Raw genomic sequence first — 14,558 nt, forward strand, 5'->3', positions numbered from 1 at the left:
GATATAAAAAAAATGTGGGATACACACACACACACACACACACACACACACACACACACACATACAATATTATTCAGCCCTAAAAAGAGAAGGAAACCATGTCATTTGTGACAACCTGAATGAATAGACAGTAGAATGGTGCTTACCAGGGACTTGGGGGTGGGATAAAAGGGACGACATTGGCTAAAGGCTGCAAATATGCCATTAGAAGATGATTAAATGCTTGGGACCTAACGTAGAGCATGGTTGCAGATCCTCATCCATAAAATGGGACTAAGTCCTGCACCTGATGCTGTTGCTACCTCAACTAATGCGCACACCGGTGCTGGCTGGGATGTCTGGCTAAGCCACTGGCTGGAGCATGATAGGGCCTGACAGGAGAGGATGCCCAGGGACCAGGTGGCAGATGCTCTACTTCTCAAGCCAGTGTTTGCTCTCAGTTGGGCTCTTTGTCAGAAGACTGCCCCTGGGAGTCCTGGGACTCTGCGGTTTCTGAGCAGAGTGTGTCCTCAAATCTGTTTATTCTTTAAGTCAGTGAAAATGCTTCTTTGCCACCTGAGTAGAATAGCAATGCAAGCCCTGTGTGGGGAACTTGGAACGCACAGAGGAGGGTGGAGAGGAAGTTCGTCACCATCCTCCTGCCAAAGAGAACCACTGACAACAGTTTCCCATATTCCCAGTACTTTTCTATGATATGGAAATAAAATGAAGAGCCCACTATCCTTGCTTATTTTTGTCTTCTGATTTTCACTTAAAATCTGATGGCAGGTACTTTCCCATCCTTACAGATATTTAATAATCACTATCTCAGTGCCTAACAAAGCTCCATCTTAGGTGTAGAAGACTCTCACACTCTGCTACCTATCAGACCATTATTCAATATGTAAGTAACACTGAGATGAACATATATGCACTTCTATCTGCAGTTTTATCAATTTTCCCAGGATCTGTTTTTAGATGAGGGAGTCCATGTAGAAAGATAAGAGCAATTTCAAAGTGATAGGCTTGGGTTACCAAAGAGCTTTCCAGAAGGGGCATTCCCATTTTAACTCCACTGGAAGGAAGACAAAGTGCTTCTCTCTCTCTCTCTCTCTCTCTCTCTCTCTCTCTCTCTCTCTCTCTCTCTCAGTACTCAGTACAGGGGATTGAACCCAGGGGCATTGAACCACTGAGCCACATCCCCAACCCCTATTATATTTTATTTAAAGACAGGGTCTCACTGAGTTGTCCAGGGCCTTGCTAAGTTGCTGAGGCTGGTTTTAAACTTGCAATCCTCCTGCCTCAGCCTCCTGAGCCTCTAGGATTACAGATGTGCAACACTTCTCTCTTTATTCCCCCACCCACTTGCCCTGAGAGTAAAAGCAACCTTCATTAATATCTAAGTCTGGGACTAATCGTTCTCTAAGGATTTGCTTGCCAGGTACCTTTGGACCTGGAGAAACAAGCCCAGGTACTGCATCTCCCCTGAGTTTCCTGTGAGCTCAGGTCTCCTGAGAAGAGGACAGTCAGTAGGAAAATTCATCCAAATGTTAGGGAAACACACACAATTGCAACAGAAGCCAAGTGGAGGGCGTATTCTGTGCTTTCAAAAGATCTTAGTTGTGCGTCTGAGCCAAAGGTGACCTCCTCCCACACAGGGATGGGCCTCAAGACTGTGCCCTTATTTTTGAGCTAATGCTTCAAATTCTTGTGCTTTGAAACCCATTTTTTTCCCATGCATGAAGTTAGTCCTGGCAGAGAAAGTCAATTAGTTTCTCAGACAGTTTCATTAAGACTTGTTACAGAAGTGGAGTCGAGACAAATTGAGTCAAGGATTCGGCTTGTGTGTTTATTTTTCCACCACAATCAATAGTGTTTGGTCTGCTTAATGTCACATCGACTGGGGACCCCGAGCCTTCCTCTTCTAAGAGAACCGTTTAACTTTAAGGAGAGAGAAACTTTAAAACTTTCTGTTCCAAATTCCATCTGATGTTGTGGAAACAGACTTTTCTGGTGGTTATATGAAAGTGCTTCCCCCCGAACAGAACCCTCCCCTGTGATGACAGTAACCACACAAGCCAGTTTGTTAACAGAACCTATCAGGAGTGTTACCAACCAAATACTGAGTGGTCCAAGGCCTGTGCAGGCTCTCAGGACTGAGAAGAAAAATAAACATTTCAGGGGAAATGAAGGCAATTTTGAATGCCAGATAAAAAGCCAGAAACCCATCAGATCCATTTTTGATTCACAGATTTTGTTTAATGAATTTATTAAATTAAATGCTCCTTCAAATCAATAGATGCAGTTGCATTTTTAGAAACAGTCCGGAGCAGATGAATCATTCTAATTCTTGGTTCAGTGTAACAATGACTTTGTCTTCCCCTCCTTGACATTAGCCCCCCCCCAGCTCCCCAGCCTCATGGTCCCCGCAGGTGCAAGACCAGCCTGTGACCCAGCCCTGAGCACTCTCAATGTCATTGGGTGATTGATGGATCAGCTTTTCCAGTCTTTAAACATTATTTTACTTTTCTAATTTTTCAACCTTTTTTGTTTGTTCTTTTTAGATACACCTGACAATAAGAGTGGATTTTGATATATTAGAGCTAGATGGAGTAGAACTTATTCTAATCAAGATCCCATTCTTGTGGTTGTGCATGATGTGGAGTTTCACTGATGGTGTATTCATACATGAACATAGGAAAGTTATGTCAGATTTCTTCTTATTCAATATTTTTTTGTCTTAATTCCATGTTGTCTCAATTCATGTGAATAATATACATCCATCAGAATGGAAGAAACTCAGGTAACTTTCCTATGGTTTTAATAAGACACAAAAATCTACCTTAGTCAGCCTTTTTTTTTTTTTTTTGATGATTTGTTCATTGGTCTGTTCTTTTAATTTCCATTTTCTTAATTTCACTTCTCATAAAAGATGAGGATAACATTTCATGTCTAATTCGCTGTCAACTTCACCATCAAAAAATAAATAGAACAAAATATTTTTAAAGCAGGAATGAAAGAAATTAGGCTCACCAAAGGAAGACTTTCATCTCTTGGAATTAAAAACTTTAAAGTGTTAAATGAGCTTTGGGTCGTTATTTGTTCTTTGGAATGAAAATTGTACTCCTGCAGAAATAGTCAATTAAAATTTTGCTCATTAATTAGCAAATATTTATTTATGAATCATATTGTCAATCCCACAGGAACAAAAAACACACAAATGACTCCCAAAAAAATTGTTTGGTCTCTCTCTCTCTCTCTCATAAAAGAAAAATGTCTTCTTCCTCAGGGCAAAGAATCTGTTATTCTGTGTAGCTTTCAGAAGGGAGGTCACACTTTTTTATTGATTTTGCTTCCTATTTGGTAGCAAAATAATGTGAGAAGAGGCAGCGAACATTCCTGGCGACAAGCCCAGATGTTCAGAAATATGTGTCAGGACATTTTCTGAATTCCATCTTTTTCCCAGAAATTTCATGGCAGATGGGCTCCCTCTGCCCTAGGTCAGAGATGCAGCCACGTGCGTACCTGCACTGTGGGAGGGAGCTCTGAAGGCAACTCATTTCTTACAAACCCAGGCCAGTGGATTCCAGATGTGTGCTCAGAATTCCTCAGCAGCCCCACTGCATGGAGAGGTGGCTCCAGCCAGGGGTTCCTGGGAATCTACCACCACAGCATCAGCAGGCCACTGGTGGGAGCTCCTGTCTGGCCCCTATTTTTACAAAGAGGTGGGGAAAAGGCTGGTATTGTTCTTATGAAGGTTGAAGGAATGGAGAAGGGATTTGGAAGAGTGCAGTGTGGTTAACTTGCCCTGAAATTATTTTGATCTTCATTCTTCAGGCAACATCAGGAACACTGAGAAGCTCAGCTATGACAAGCAACGCCAGTATGAGATCCTGGTGACAGCGTATGACTGTGGACAGAAGCCTGCTGCTCAGGACACCCTGGTGCAGGTGGACGTGAAGCCAGTTTGCAAGCCTGGCTGGCAAGGTGGGCCTGGTTTCATCAGTCCTGTTACCTGAAGGCATCTTAGCCTGGTATAAAGGGCCTACCATCTGTGTCCCCGAATCATTATAACACAATGGAAAGGATGTTTTAAATGTGATTGTTTTGCTGCAAGAAATAGTTTGTTTTCACACTTCTTAGATGATTTATTATTTTACCAGCTGAGAATCTCAGAGGAAACTTGTCTAAGGTCGGTGCTCCCTTTCTCAAACCTGATGACATTTCCAAAATAATAGTCATTGTCCCACAGCGCTGACGAGGAATTGCCAGTGAGCCCACCTACTTGATCCCGGGGTGCTCAGCTGGGCTGGTGCACCTTAGATTTCTACCCCTGATGGATACCTTGGGAAGGTCGCCATGTTGCTTGCACTCAGATCATGGGTGGGGGATGCAGGTGACAGCCTCTGAGTAGGTGGGTTTCTAAAAGGTTGACTCAGGGAATGGAGAAGCAATGGCTTTTGATGAAGTGGGTTTTTGTGTCAATGTAGATCTTTTAGGGACAAAGACAGAGCAGGTATTCCAATTACCCTTAGGCCGTGGGCTCTGTCACTGACCTTAGGGTATGAAAAGAAGGCAAGGCCAACTGCTTAGGGGCATCTTGCAGAGAACTGGGCAGCTCATGGTGTTAGGTTGGGCACTGTCGACCAAAGGAGGCAGATTAAAAGCAGCTGAACAAGGCTTTATTGAGCTTCGCTCCTGGGTGAGACCCTGCAGTCCAACAGAACGGGTTTAGGGGAGTCACACCCAGGCTCAGCTGGACTGGAATTTTATTGGGCTTAGGGCAGGAAGGAAGGGCTTGGGACAGGAAAGGGAGGTTTTTAGGGTCCCTTGTCCTCCTAGGGCTGGTGGGGGGATCTTGCTGAGCTCCATGTCCTTCCAGGACTAGTCAGGAGACCCCGCTGATTGACAGGAGGTTATCACTGCTTGTCTGGGCACCTGATTGGCTGTTCTTTCACACGCACGGGTTACCTGGTGCTTTGTTCCCTGAATCACCTCAAAAGGACCTAACACACGGAATAATGATAACTCCCTTGGTGATGGGCCTGGTGCCTGAGCAGGGAGGTCAGTGTCCATCTCTGTGTCCCTGTGTGGGTGCTTGAAGGGACATCTCTTCACGTGTTGGTGATGCTCCAGGCTTTTGTGTCTTCCTGGATGTGTCTTTAGGCCTCTGGCCCCTTTTATATTCTTTCTTTTTTAGGCAGACCATGGCCAGATCACCCTGTAGGTCCCTGGTTAGATTTCCAGTGGCTGCCTCTTAGGCATTCATTCCCAGTCCCTTTTCTCAGGGCCACGTGGGTCAGGTACAGCACAAGACACCTGAACCTCAGCTGCCTGGGTTCCAGCACAGTGAGGCAAGCCTGGAATCCCAGCAACTCAGAAGGATTGCAAGTACAAGGCCAATCTCGGCCATTTAGGGAGACCCTGTCTCTAAATTAGAAAAATAAAAAGGATTGGGGATGTGGCTGAGTGGTGGAGTGCCCCAGGTCCCATCTCCAGTACCAGAAAGAGAAGGAAGGGAGGGAGGGAGAGAGAAAAGGAGGGAGGGAAGGAAGGGGAGGGGAGGGAAGGGGAGGGGAGGGGAAAGGGTCACTGAATGAGTGAACAAAAAGCTATCTAAGTAAAGAACTCATCTTGTTTTATTTTTACATAAGGATCAGCAGTAAAGGCCTGGCCTTTCAAGAGAAAACTCTAGAAAGAATCTATACATTTCCAAAGGGTGGAATGTGCTCACAGTGGGATTTTAAATAGGAAAGGCAAAAAGCAAAGCCATATCTGGAGAATGATCCTGATGTTTTTTTGGTCTTTGACAAATGAGGCGCCCACGGATTTGGGATTCCTTGTTTATACCTATATTTAAATGTAATCTTTACAGAGTGTGTACTTGCTAAACCTATGCAAATGTAATGTTAAGTCTACGCAAAGAAAATCTTGGCCACGATGTCCAATTCTGTGTGAGAAACGTGCTGAGCGCCCACCCTGCAGTGCCCAGTGTGGTCAGCAGCTCCTGGAGATCCAGGGTTATGCCGTGGGGGTTTTGTCTCCAGGGCTCAGCACAGGACCAGGCACAGCATGGGCACGTGCAGTGCAGAGCAGATGAATGAATGGGCAGTAAAACCTTGGTGGAAAAATGTACCTTTTCCTGCCCAGGAGGCTGAGGCAGGAGGATCGTGAGTTCAAAGCCAGCCTTGGCTATTTAGCGATGCATGCACTTGGTCATGGACAGGCTCTCCAGGGATTCTGACCTGTGTAGCAGTGGTCACGGTGCCTCCCTGCCTTAGGGGAGCTAGCCCCCCTCCAGCACCCTCATGAACTCTTCTGCTTGGGCAGCCTTTACATCAACCTCCCATCCTGGGCCTATTACCTGCACCCTAAAGGGCTGCACTCTCAGAAGTGCACTCTTCTCCAAGAAAGAACTGACCACAGCTGGTCCCAGCCCTGTGTCTCCTGCCTGGCCCCTTCTCCCAGCTTCATAGGAGTAAACTGGGACAGTGTGTCCAACTGGTTTTTTGCTACCCTCAGGTAAAGCAGGCTGCCCTGCCTGTGAGAGGGAGTCAGGCGCCCCAGTCAGGTGTGCCTGGGGTAGACGAGGCTCCTGCTAAGTCACCTCAACTGGATGTCTCTGTCCCCTTGTACCATCCATCTCCTGCCACCTGGAGGAAATAGAGCAGGCCCCAGGGGTCAGCTGGCTTCATGCTGCCCCTTTCAAAAGTCAGATTAATTATTGATCAGGAAAACCCAAGAGCTGGCTTAGGTTTTACTCCATGAAAGACATTGATTTCAAATTGTAGGGTGATGAGCACAGTAAGGTGCCCTGATTTGCTTAGGGAAATAGAATTGTCAGGGTCTAGAAAATGGAACTGTGTCTGTCAGGGGATGGGACAGCCGTGGTGCTCCTGCAGGCTGATACCCAGAGCCCTGCCAGAGAGAGAGCCTGAAGAAGAGCTGCTTGTCATCCCTCTGCTTTCCTGTTAGGTATCTGAGATTCCACCAGCACAGAACTGATGTTTCATTTTAACAGATAATCCCCACTTAAAATGTAAATGCCTCTTGCTGTCCTGGTGCGTTAAGCCAGAGGCTGGCAAAGCGCAGCACACAGACAAATCTAGTCAACTCCCTGTTTTTGTATAACTGTGAGCTAAAAGAGAGTAGACCTTTTAAATGATTGAAAAAAAATCAAAAGAGGAATAATGCATGCACTTGAACTTGAATAATAAGAAATTCAAGTCTCAGTGTTCATAAGGTTCCCTGGAACAGAGCCACGTGCCTTCCTTTACAGATTGCTTACGGTGCCGTGCAACAGAGAAGCCGAGTGGCCATGGCAGAGACCTCATGGCTCTCAAAGCCTAAATATTCATCTTGGGACCCTTTACAGAAAAGTTTTCTGACCACTACATGAAGCTCTTGATTGACACCTTAGTAAGAAGTAGTTTATTGGATGACATAGCGCAGCCTAGAAGCCTGTGACATCAAATGCACATATTTGAACAGAGACAAAGGAGTTATCTCTAGATAATGAAAGCAAGGTTCCCTGCACAGAGGACAGGAGCAACCTGTGAGAGCAGCATTTCTAGTCCATTCCACTGTTAAGAGGAAGTTAGGCTAAAGAGACTAAGTGATGGCCCCAAAGCTCAAGCTGATAAATGACAAGGATGCAAGTCAAATTCTTCTCTGTCCATCACTCTGGGACAGAAGACCGGAGAGGGGCTTGGGAGTTTCTAAGGGGCACATTACCAGCTTTGTAAAAAGCTGTGCCAGAATAACTGTTTTGAGACCTGTGACTGTCCTTAGGCCATGCATTTAACCCCTCGTTGCTCCATCTATAAAGTGGTGCTGAGACTGGCCTCCGGGGGAAGCCAGAGCTCAAGGCAACATCGTCCAGGAAGCAGCAACTGGAGCCCAGGATTCCGCTCCTGTCTCTGCTCCAACCAGTGCACATGTCCTTGATTAAGCTGGTCTGGCAGCTCATTCAAAAATCAACCCATGCCTCCAGTCTGTCCAAACCTGAACCAAGAGTTATCTCATTATCTCATGGGCCAGAGGAAACAAGGTGAACCCAAGGCTTGGGTGGTAAGCCTAAGACACAAAGATGATGTCCCCAACTGTGGCTCCTTACACTAGAGGAGGAAATCTCTACTTTCCCTTCAAATATAATTTAGTCTGAAAAATCACCCCCAACAACCCTTCCATTCAGGCTCTATTTGAGGGTCTCCAGGGGCTCGGATCCTGCATCCTGCAGCCTCAGCCCCCTGTCTTCCTCACGCTCTCCTTTACTCCGAGGCCTCCCCTCTGGTTCCCTGTGACTCCCTGGTCTTCATTCAGGATCCCATTTCCCAAGCAAATGCCCCGAGCCCTGCCCCGGGGAAAGCATGGAGCCCTGGAAGGTGAGGGGGTGCAGGGGCCAGGTAGAGATCTGTGGTGTTGTGGCTGGGCTCCAACCTTCGCTCTATCATGATCTGGCCAGAGACTTGGCCAAAGCCATTTCTCTGGCTGAGCTTTGGTCTCCCCGACAGAGAATTAAGAATCGTACTCTTTGGACAAAACCATTTTGTGGGATTGTTAAGACCAAAAAGGGTTCTAGTGTAGAAGAACTTGGCAGAATTTTTTAAATCATTATCAAGATTTTAATCACTCTGGCAATAGTCATAGCAGTATGACAATTGTCCCCATTGTCATAATGCAAGGGTGACAGTGGAGACAATAGGTGCTGCCATAGAAATGAACATGCAGGGGCACACGCGGGAAATGCATAGAACTGCACAGGCTGTGCGGCTTGAGATTGGGGCCCAAGGGAGGTGGTGGGGTAGGGTGGAACAGTCCTGGGGGACGAAGCAGGAACCCAGGTTCTGGTCCAGCTTGGCTCCACTGCTCGCTGCAAACTTGGCAAACTTATTCAGTCTGGCTTCAGCTTCCTTCAATGTAAACATAAAAATGTCTTCTTGTGGGGCTTGGAGGGAAGCCTGCCGGGGGAGTGCCCTGTACAGAACCACACTTGGTGGCCCTAAGTGAATGGCAGCGCTTTTTTTTTTTTTAAGTCTCTTTTATTTCAACTTTAAAACTCACAGTAGAGCACTTTGCCATAAGCCGGCATGGAGACCTGAACTCCGCTGGCTGCAGTAGGGTGACCCTGAGCTCTGGTTTGCTCAAGGCCACCAGGGGAGTAGGCTGGCACAGGCCTCCAGGGACACTCCTCTGTGTACAACGACCTGTTTTGACATCCCTGACATAGCCGGTCATTAAGGTAGAACAGATGCCTTGTACAGGATGCTGATTTACCTCCTGGATGGTATCTCAGTGTGCTTAAAGACCTGCCGTGGAAAAGTGCCCATGTTAAGCCTGCTTCCTCCTGTCTCTCCTGTGCCTGGAGAGAAATGGGCCCTGGAGGATACCTGGGTCTAATTTCAGCCCCAAGTAGGAGCAAGGTGGGGGCAGACTGCACTGGACCCAAATAGTACTTAATAATAATAATAATAATAATAATAATTATTATTATTATTATTATTATTATTATTACTGCTGTCTGAGCATTTACTATTTGTCAGGCCCCATCTCAGAGTTTTGCACTCACCTGTTTGCACATCTTCTTTACTCTCTGCCTCACCCTGGAAGTTACTACTTTCCCATTTTACAGATGAGGATGCTGAGGTTAACCTTCTTGCCACACACCTGGTAATATCCGGGCTGGTCCCCTCTGTCTGCAGACATAGCACTCCTGCCCACAGTGCATCTCAGAGCAAAGGCGAGCTATCGCCATTTTTCAAGAGCATCGGAAGGAAGCTGTTTCAAGGGAAATTCTTCACTTAGAACCCTTGCCCATGTTGTAAAGAAAATTTGTAATTGAACAAGGCAGCTTTGGGACATCGTGGCTTTCAGTATGGTGGGGACCTGCTTTCATCCAGGAGAGCAGGGCATCCATCTCTCAGCCTTCTTAGATGACCTCTTGGGGACCCCAAGGGGACAAGGCTTGCCCAAGAAAACGCAGATTTGGAGAGAAGGACCATGGCTAGAATCAGCTCCCCTAATGAGAACTGCAGACTCTATTCATCTCTCTGTGCTACATCTCATCTCTCAGAGCCACACAGTCAGCCAACTCCATCATCCACTGACAGCTCTTTTAAGTGCGTGTCTCTTACAAATGAACCAAACAGATGCTTCTCGAAAGAAGAAATAAAAATGGCCAACCAATCCATGAAGAAATGTTCAACATCTTTAGCAATTAGGGAAATGCAAACCAAAACTACGCTGAGTTTTCATTTCATTCCAGTTAGAATGGCAGCTATCAGGAGCACAAACAATAATAAATGCAGGAGAGGATGCGGAGAGAAAGGAACACTTCTACATTGTTGGTGGGATCGTAAGTTAGTATAACCACTATGGAAATCAGTATGGAGGTTCCCCAAAAGGCTAGAAATGGAGCCACCATAGACCCAGCTAGACCATTCAGTACTAATACTAAAGAATGAAAGTCATCACACCCCAGAGACACACACATACCCATGTTCAAAGCCGCACAATTCACAATAGCCAAATTGTGGAACCAGCCCAGGTTGGTTCATCCAGTGGATGAATGGACAGAGAAAATGTGATATTTAGATACAACGGAGTTTTATTCAGTCATAAAGAAGAAAGAAATGATGTCATTTGCAGGAAAATAGATGGAACTTGAGAGCATTATGTTATGTGAAATAAGCCAAATTCAGAAAGCTAAGGGCCATTTTTTCCCCAAATATGTGGAGGCTAGAGAGGAGAAAGGAAAAAGAAAAGGTGGGGGTGGGTAACTCAGAAAAATTGAAGGGAAATAGTAGGGTGGAGGAACAGGACCAGGGGGAGGAGAGAGGGAAGAAAAAGGGGAAATATTGGGGGACGATATTGACCACATTATGTCGATATGTCATGTGCTTGTAGGAATATTGACTATGAATCCCACTATTATGTGCCCTTATAATGCACCAAGAAAACATGGAAAAAAAATATTTGCAGCCTCAGGATGTCTTTCTGTAGGGAGTCTGCAGAGGTCAGGGCTTCAGAGTGTTGGCCTGACATCAGAAAGACCTGGGTTCAAATCCAGGCTCCACTAGACCTTGGCTTAGGGATACTGGACAAGTCACTCAGTCTCCAATGTGGCATCTGCAAAATGAGGCCAATAACAATATGTGTCCTGGGGACCTTCAGGGGCAGAACTGTGCCTGGCATGTGGGAAAGAAGAAAAACTAAAGCTAACAATGAAGGAAATGAGTGAGGAAGAGAATGCGGAGAAGCAACTGGCCACCTCTCCAGGCATGTGCTGGCTGTGTGACTTTGGGCACGTCACGTGACGTCTCTGTGGTGACAAGAGCCTCCTGCTCATCCATTCCTCAGATGGATGCCATGTGGGTTGATAGCCATATAAGAGGCCCAGAAAAGAGTCTAGTGAGTGGAGGCTTCTTCTCTGCTCTGCATCATCAAGTGACCAGCAGTCCCAGACAGCTGGGGTGCCAATGTCATCTACAGAATGACTGAACTTGGACTCTACTGGTGAGCAGGCCCCACACATGTACCTTTATCGACTGGGCACATTGTCCTAGTCTCAAATGGGCAGAACTGCCCCCTTCTCCCCATATCCATGTCACATGACTCTTGGTAGAAGGAAGGTCAGGGTGGAGAGTTAGGAGTTATCTGTGGTCATCCTGGGAGCCCTGATTCACATGTCATTGTTGAGAATGGGACACATGACATTGTTGACATGGGGCCCACAGAGTGCCAGATGAGGAGGTAGAGCCCAACTCCACCTCAAACAAACATGCAGAGGAGCAGCCATGGTCCTGGCCCCGACAGGAAGCTCCCAGCCTTCTTTTAACTCAATGTCCTTCCTCCGGAGCCTGCACTACACCAGGCCAGTGTGGGGATCCTGGGCCCAGTGAGCTGCAGGGTGGGTGAGGGCAGGCAAGTAAAGGGGTCACCCCAACACAGGGCCTTTGGGGCAGGTACCAGGCAAGCCCCAGTGGAGAGGTCAGATACCAGGCAAGCCTGGCCCGTGTCCAGGGGAGGTGACCAGCATTAGAAAGGCTTCCCAGAGAATCTGCAGGGAGCTAGGGTCTAAAGGTGAATGCAATCAGCCAAATGCCCTGTGATGAGAAGGAAGAGCTCCCAGGAGGGTGTGTGTTCCCCTACTGCACCTGCTGGGGGTCTTTGTGCATCCACTCTGCTCAGCGCCTCTTGCTTTATGATTAGCAGGAGACAGAAGTTACAGTTGCAGAGGGGAGTTTAAGAAAAAGTTGTTTGTTTCCCTGTTAGTGTGCATGAGCAATTCACTGAGGCTTTTGATGTGGACAGTGGATGAGATAGAAAGAGCCTTCTAGAGAGATGTTGTGAAGCAAAAGGTATAATAAAGTTCTCCTGGTCTAAAGGGACAAGAATCCTCCCAGTGTGGAGGATTCTTTATGACAGACTTGTCATAGTCTGTTTTGTGTTGCTACAACAGAATACCTGAGGCTGGATAAGTCCAAAGGCAGAAAAGTCCAAAGGCAATGTGCCAATATTTAACTGATGTCTGCTGAGGGGTTCACACTGCATCTCAACACAGAAGAGAAGTGAGCAGTGTGTGTGCAAAAGAAGCACAGGGGAGACTGAGCTGTGTTATGACAACTCACTCTTGCTGTAACTAAGCCATCCCAGGGAGACCTAACTCACTCCCTCAAGGCCTAACCCAGTCTCTCAAGAAAAACATTCCTAGAATGATGCCCCATGACCTAATCACCTCCCCTTAAGCCCCACCTCTTAAAGTCCCACGGTCTTTTAACACCATTACATTGGGACTACAGTTTCAACACGCAAATCCTGGGGGACAAACCATATCTAAACCATGTCCCATCTTTCCATGGCACCCAGTCAACCTCTATCCCTGTAGCCTAGAGGCCTTCAGAATATCCACCTGTCTAGAACCTCGAAGAGCTCGTACATTCTGAGAATTCATTGCTGATCACATGGTTGGTGGAGTTTCAGAGTCAGTTTTTAGAGTAAAACCTTGCTGTCAACCACGGTTTAAGACGAGCTGATTGTCTGGTCCATCTTAGCTTCCCAATGAGGCCTCTATTGGAGGCCTGAGACCAGAAGGGCTTTAATTTTCCTTTGCATTTATCTGGCTCTGGCCTCAGACTCTGCACCCCGGGGTCTCTACATCCAGCCTCCCACAGGCAGAACCCATGAGGAGCAGGGCCCTGCCCACCTGCTGGGAGCCCTCATTAAGGACACCCTCACATGCACTGAATCTCCCAGCTTCCTGGGCTTCCTGGACAGCAGCCCTCTTCCCAGGCTGCCTGCCTGGAAGCAAATGTTGACGGTAGGCTGTCCCCTTGCGCAGACTCCAGATTCCTGCTCCTCCTCTCTCAGCCTCCAGGGATCATATGCCCATGCCACCAAATGCCAAAGCACTCCATGTGTGAGACCGGGACTCACGCCTGCCAACAGGGCCTCCTGTGACAAAGGGAAGAGGCCACCTCCCTGCCCAGGCAGACTAGACTGCTCCAAGTGAGATTTGCAAGCTCTGCATTCTGGAGAAAAAGGCAATAAGTGGCGTTCGGGTCACCGCAGCTTTTTTTTTTTTTTATGTAAACATCTTTTTCTTAATTACAAAGAGTTTATGTTCATTTGAAAATAATATATATTTTAGAATAATAATCACAATAAAAATTCCCCATAATCTAATAATGCAGTATTTTCAATAATGTAGTATAGTTTTTCCCCTTTATTCAGTCATTTGAACATTGTCTTCTTTTTCTACTTAACTCTGTGTCCTGTGCTTCTCCCCACATAACAAGCCTCCCACCCACTTCACTGCAGCATTATATTCCCCTACAGATCTGAAGACATCTCTGTATTCAGATGTGCTCGGCCACGTCCCTGTGGTTGGATCGGGCTGTGAGCTGTTAGTCACCAGAATGGTTCCAGTTTTCTTTATAATGCATTGACTATCCTGCAGATGTCTTTGAATTTCAACTTCCTTTCTCAAGGTACATATATGCAGTCAAAAACCTCAGATATTTTAAAGATACCTTTTGCCCCCACCCCAGCAGCATAGGGGAGGTGCCTCTCCCACCTCCCCCCAACAAAAGGTCTCAATGCATTCAGCTGACTCAGGAGTTTGTACCGTATTTTCTCTTGATGAGAATCTGGTTCCAACTTCACAACATTGTTCAGTGAGAAGGGAAAGTCCAGCACACTGCACTCTAGTACCACCTAGAGTCAGGGTCCTATTGTCTTGAAGTAAATAAATGAATTTTCAAAGTATCTACCCCTGCTAGATTAAAGAGATTTACGTAACTAGAGTATGAAAAATTATGCATGCCTCATCTTTTCCAGAAGAGTGAAAATATGTGCATAAAAACTGTCCTCTTGGATTGTAAATGCTATTCAAAGCCGTAAAAGTAAAGATTCTTAAAGAACAGCTGCTCCATCTTTAATGGATAATACATTTGTCCCAGGATAAGAAAATTGCCTGGGAAATGCTCACGTTTATTGGACCTAGTGGAAGGCATTTCTATAAATTCAAGAGAAAGTAGCCCAGTTGGTGGAGTGAGCCAAGACCCCCTTGGGAGACTTCT

The 14,558-nt window shown here is 46.4% G+C and overlaps 1 protein-coding gene across 1 annotated transcript in view; it reads left to right on the forward strand.

Annotated features, from left to right (window-relative positions):
* The window catches only part of Clstn2 (calsyntenin 2), a 573,808-nt gene that overhangs the window by 450,033 nt on the left and 109,217 nt on the right, over window positions 1–14,558 (forward strand). Inside the window, exon 5 of the mRNA XM_021728308.3 lies at window positions 3,817–3,966. Coding sequence (XP_021583983.2) covers window positions 3,817–3,966 — 150 coding nt within the window. The remainder of the gene's footprint in view (window positions 1–3,816; window positions 3,967–14,558) is intronic.

Source organism: Ictidomys tridecemlineatus, chromosome 3 (genome assembly GCF_052094955.1).
Source record: "Ictidomys tridecemlineatus isolate mIctTri1 chromosome 3, mIctTri1.hap1, whole genome shotgun sequence".
Lineage (NCBI taxonomy): Eukaryota > Metazoa > Chordata > Mammalia > Rodentia > Sciuridae > Ictidomys > Ictidomys tridecemlineatus.